At 44.4% G+C, this 6,185-nt stretch overlaps 1 protein-coding gene across 1 annotated transcript in view; it reads right to left on the minus strand.

Annotated features, from left to right (window-relative positions):
* LOC137437759 (platelet-derived growth factor receptor alpha-like) overlaps window positions 1–3,227 on the minus strand; it is a 70,828-nt gene extending 67,601 nt beyond the window's left edge. Inside the window, exon 1 of the mRNA XM_078771098.1 lies at window positions 3,064–3,227. Within this exon, the coding sequence (XP_078627224.1) occupies window positions 3,064–3,227 (164 nt within the window). The remainder of the gene's footprint in view (window positions 1–3,063) is intronic.
* Between the last annotated feature and the right edge of the window lie 2,958 nt (window positions 3,228–6,185).

Below are 6,185 nucleotides of genomic sequence, written 5' to 3' on the forward strand. Positions count from 1 at the left end.
CATCATTTGAGATGCAGTAAGGGGGCCTTGTCCTCCTAAATTGCTTCCCCTCCAGGTAACATGAACTATGATGTGGAGTGCTACATTGTTGGCAAATTGGCATTCAGTCAATCGACATTGAAGTGCAAGGCACAGTTGTGGACATTTGTAGGTACAGTTTTGCAGTATGCACCTCACTTTACAGGTACATCCGGCACCTTCTGAGGTCCTTTTGTCTGCCAATGATGAAGGCGATGCAATGCCACTTTTGGGAGGATTTGCCAGGTTTTGCTGTACTTGTCTTTCTTCTGGAACCAGACGTTGCACACAGTTGCTTCATTCAGAGAGAGAGAGAGAGAGAGGAAGGTGAGTCACTCTTTCCAGGTATCATTGACTTCTCCACATCATTTTGGGACATAAACATCATGCTCCGAATAATCAACCTCATCTTGTCTGGATCCAACATGGGCATTGAAGCCTTTTTCCATCGAATATTGCTCAATTGCCAGTTTTTCCTTCAAAGCTTATTTAGAGAATGTCAATGATAAGACATAAAAGACAGATATACAGTAGTTGCCACTTGCCACATTATACCTGGACAACATCCACAAGGAATTTAGCCAAAGTGCCAGCCCATATTGACAACTTTAAAAAAAAAAGTTGTCAAAAAAAAGTTTCACTCTTTCACCACAGGCAGGTTGGTGGTCTTTCTATCTTCTACTGACTCCTCTCCGGCCTTGCTCCCCCAGCTCTCTCTGGGCTCTGTCCCCCAAATATTCCTCAAGGTCGCACAAGATCTGAAAGCAACCCTCTTCTGGTGAAACTGCCAAAATCAAGACTCTCTGCTCACCTTCACTCTTTCATTCCTCTTTATTCCCTCCTCTGGAACAAACACCCTCACTCTCTTCAATCCCACTCCTCCCTCCAGGTCTTTAAAACAGCTGTTCACCACCATCTCTTATCTTCCCCCATCCAAAACCCTGATCTTTTCTCCTGGTAATCCACCCCAAATCCATCTCCTTCAAATTCCATGCTTTCTTTCCTGAAAGCCCCTTGGAGTGTCCCTTGGAGAAAGCCCCTTGGAGTCACGTGAAAAAGTAAGTACACCCCATGTAAAGTTTTGACTTTTTCAACATATTTCAACATACAGCTATTTGATCTTCATTTCAACAATATTCATAGATAAAGGTGATATAATATAACAAATATCATGAAACATTTACATTTTGTAGTCCATTGTATAATTTAAATAAACATAAATGCAAATTTCGCATGTGGAAAAAGTAAGTACACCCCTACATTTATCACTACTTCAAATACCTAAAATTATAATCAGGTGCACCAGCTCAGGTGCAAATGATTAGAACATCGTTAGAGAGGATCTTGGAGGAACCTGTCTTATTTAAACCTCAGACATTTAGTTTGGTTTGCTCTTTGTTGTTGAAGTGTGCGGCGTCACCATGCCTAGATCAAAAGAGCTCTCTGAGGCCTTCAAGAAGAAGGTTATAGATGCCTACGAGTCTGGGAAGGGATTTAAAAATATCTCCAAACAATTTGAAATCAATCATTCGACTGTCCGGAAGATCATCTACAAGTTGAGAACATTCCAAACAACTGCCAACTTGTTCAGGACAGGCCGCCCCGGCAAGTTCAGCCTGAGAGCAGACCGCAAGATGCTGAAAGAAGTCTCTAAGAACCCCAGAATGTCATCACAGGACCTACAGGTAGGTCTTGCCACTGTTGATGTCAAAGTGCACGAGTCTACCATTAGAAAGAGGCTGCACAAATTTGATCTACATGGGAGTTGTGCCAGGAGGAAACCTTTGCTGTCCAGAAAGAACATCAGGCCAAGACTAAAGTTTGCCAATGAACACCTAGGCAAAGTCCAGCACTTCTGGAACAATGTGCTCTGGACAGATGAGTCAAAGGTAGAGCTATTTGGCCACAGTACCAGAAGACATGTTTGGCGAAAACCAAAGACAGCATTTGACCACAAGAACCTGATACCAACTGTAAAGCATGGTGGTGGAAATATTAGGGTTTGCGGCAGCTTTGCTGCATCAGGGCCTGGGCAGCTCACCATCATAGAATCCACTATGAATTCTTCATTGTACCAGAGGGTGCTTGAGGATAATGTGAGGCCATCTGTCGGAAAGTTGAAGCTCAACCGAAGGTGGACCTTGCAACATGACAATGACCCTAATCATACCAGTAAATCCACCAAGGAATGGCTGCAAAGAAAGAAATGGAGGGTTCTGGAATGGCCAAGTCAAAGCCCGGATCTAAATCCCATCGAGATGTTGTGGGGGGATTTGAAACGAGCTGTGCATGCAAGAAACCCCTCAAACATCGCACAGCTGAAAGAATTCTGCATGGAAGAGTGGGCAAAAATTTCTCCCAGTCGATGTCAGAGACTGGTAGACAGTTATAAGAAACGCCTACTTGAGGTTTTATCTGCCAAAGGGGGCAACACCACCTATTAGAGCCAAGGGTGTACTTACTTTTTCCACATGCGAAATTTGCATTTATGTTTATTTAAATTATACAATGGACTATAAAATGTAAATGTTTCATGATATTTGTTATATTATATCACCTTTATCTATCAATATTGTTGAAATGAAGATCAAATAGCTGTATGTTGAAATATGTTGAAAAAGTCAAAACTTTACATGGGATGTCCTTACTTTTTCACGTGACTGTACATATACGGGAGGGGTAGGTGCAGACTGGAAGTTTGGGACGATTACACAAAAGTTTTAGGGATTAGTTCAGTGACAACACAACACAACACAACACAACACAACACAACACAACACTGCACAGATATATATATATATATATTACAAATGTACGAGTGTTGGGATCTGACTGATGCGAACATAATCCATATGGTTAAGGGGTCGGGTTAGGGGAGAAGGTTCACAATTGTCATATTTGCAAGTTATCAATAGATGATGCTTTAGTAAAAATCTTAGACTACTCCATGAGCTTTTAGTAAAATTTGCAAGTTTAAATGTAGCTTTTTTGCATACTTAGATCATAAACTCATATGTGAGTTTTGAATTGTCAAATTATGCTGACCTGTGGTCTGAGCAGGAATACCACTCTATGTCTGGCGTTGGTTGTCCGACAGCCACACAAATGACACGGCGTGATCCAAATCCTTGCTTTTGGTGATATTTCAAGACTCGCATGGCTGTGTCTTCCAGGCTTGTAATAAATGCTGGCACTGTGTAGTCGAACATGTAAATGCATGAAGGTAGGTAGGAGAAGGAGGAAGGGCAGAGACCTTATGGTTAGTGTGCTCATACATATTAGCAATTAGAACAAAGGTAGAGAATGGAGGATAAGAGGAGAGAAAATGGTCTTTAGAAGGTGAAAGAGGAGGGGGGGAGTAAGAATAAAGGAGGGAATGGAGAAGGGCTGGAGGTTACCTTTATATATATATTGTTACATTTGTGGGGGTAGGGATAAAATACCATAGAGGAGGTAGAACCGTGTAGATTAGCATGGACCGCATGCGAGTAGGAAGCCCATTTCGATGTACATAAGTAGGGTAAACTGTGAGCTTAAGAATGTTTACATGTCACCACACTGAGGGTGGTTTTGTGTTAGTTAGATAGGGCTTAAGGATAAATCCGGGTATGTAATTTCCTCCTGTGATTTTTCCCTTATGGTTTTGCATTCACTCGGCCAGCCATGCAAACGAGCGCTCCATTAAAACAAAACAACCGACATAATGCCGACAGAGACCTGGACATTACGTTCTGAAAGTAAACCCCACCCCACCAACCGACTAAGGAACAAGGCCACACCCCCAGAGTGGCACAAGGGGCGTGGAGGCTATCGTGCCCGGCAGGCCATGCCCGAGCGTCGTCATTGGTCGAGAGGACATGGGATGATTTGATGGAGCTCGGGCATTGGACAGAGTGTAACGTCATCGAGAGACTTTGAGAAGGGAGGGAGAATAATTGGTCTCTCGCTCCCTCTGGTGCTAGCGGTTGGATCGGCCGGTCATGCTTTGTCCTGTGTCTTGGGTGGCTCGTGAGGAAAACTTTGCGGATCTTTGGGAACCCTCATTGTGAAGGAAGGGGTGTTGGTGCTTCTTGAGCTCGTGGAGCCACGTTGCGTTTCGGAGGGAGTGGAGAGCGAGGCAGGACCGGCAGCACAAATTACCTCACGTTTGTGGCGCAGTGAGGAGGAACTTCACGCAGTCTTATGCATTTCCCTTGTGGACGACTGCGCACCACATCGGACTGCCGAGGACGTTATTCAACGACTTCGTCGAGACCAGAGCTGAGTGCCGGCAAATAAAAAGGGGGGATTTTCTTTTTATTTTCTTTAATCATTCCCCTGTCTGTTTTCGTGTCCGAGTGGAGACGTCTCAAGTTAGGATTATAGATTTACCTCACCATTCATTTTATTCCCGTGCTTTATTTCATTAAACCATTATTTGTTTCATTTCATTTGTTGAATTGTTGATTTTCTTTGTCTCGTTTCTATGTTTGTGTGTTTGAGGAATAAACCTGTCTGGCGGGCGTCCGTAAAGGTAAGAACTTTGGTCCCTCACTCGCACACGATGGACCATCCGCCAGTTTTGGCTACACGCCTCGGAGTTAAAACTGTTCGGATATCTGCCGCCCATGATCTTAATCACCGGCTACACGAAAATGTGTGTGTATATATATGTATATGTCTCTCTATATTATAAAATAAAGTTTTTGTTTGTTTGTCTGCGCAAGCTAATCTCCTGAATGGTGAAAGATAGGAGGAAACCTCCAATACAAAAAATGTCGTGACGGGCCCCGGGAAGGTTTTAGGCTAGGTGGCGAAGCCGGTCGAGGCCCACCTCGGCCGGGCTGGGCCCATTTCGCAATTAAAAGCTGAGCTGAATTATAGTAGTCAATCTTCTACGGCCGTGAGTAAAAGCTGAATTGTAGTAGTAAATTCATTCAAAAAGAACTAAAACTGTCGGGCCAGGCCTCGGGAAGGTTATAGGCTAGGTAGCGAGGCCTGTCGAGGCCACTTTGGCTGGGCTGGGCCCATTTCACAATTAAAAGCTGAGCTGAATTATAGTAGTCAATCTTCTACGGCCACGAGTAAAAGCTGAATTATAGTAGCAAATTCATTCAAAAAGAACCCGGGCAACGCCGGGTGCTTTCGGCTAGTATATATATATATTAGTATCTGTAATCTGGTTCTCTAACAACCTAATGAGCGAACGTCATGACGTCATCGCCATGCATGTCGGCATTGCCTGCAAAGCTCCAGGGGAGCCATCTAGCAGTGCGTCATTATGGATTATAAATTCAGATACTGTCACAAGTGCATGCAAAACTCACAGTTACCGACAGTGACAGTATCTGAATTTATAATCCATAATGACGCAATGCTAGATGGGTCCCCTGGAGCTTTGCAGGCAATGCCATGCATGGCGATGACATCATGGCGTTCGCTCATTAGATTGGAGAACCAGATTACAGATATCAATTAGTAACTCCCAACCGCATCCAGGTCGACTCCATATGATGAGTGGATACCAGAGATAATGTTACCATGTGGCAGGCGGTGCTTATCGCTCCCAGCAAGGTGCAGCAGCAGCTGCATGGGACACCTTGCTGGCGGTTCCCCACTGATGATATGAAGGGCGCATAATGACTGATAGATATATATATATATATATATATATATAGTTGCGGATATGGGATTTGGCCTCCATCCATATCCGCTTGTAAATATTCCCCTATTTCCCCAATACTCCCCAACTATCCCCAATCCCCCATTCCCTAGTCCCATTGTCTGTAAACAACACTCTGTAGCCCCGACCTTCCCCTTTTTCCCCCATTAAATGTCGTGCCCAGGTTCACCGCATCTCACGTAGACAACTATAGGACATCTTGCTAGTTATTCTTAGTCTATGTCAGTTAAGGACTCGTTTCCATTAATTCTGACTCTTCGTTGCACCAGAATGTGATTGTATGGCACCGTTAGCAAGTTTAGGACCTCCCAATACCTCCCCGCATCTCTTCCTCATGGAACTACAACAACAACAACAACTACAACAACAACTACAACAACAGCGGGGGCGGCGCGGCGGCGGCGCGGGGAGTGTGCGTCCTCACTCCGGCTTGGTTAGCCGCCATTGCCCATGTGCTCCGACGGGGTTACCACGCAGGGGCTCACTGTCAGCTCCTCGTCAAGGG

The sequence above is a fragment of the Myxine glutinosa genome, chromosome 1, assembly GCF_964187855.1.
Source record: "Myxine glutinosa chromosome 1, kmMyxGlut1.1, whole genome shotgun sequence".
Lineage (NCBI taxonomy): Eukaryota > Metazoa > Chordata > Myxini > Myxiniformes > Myxinidae > Myxine > Myxine glutinosa.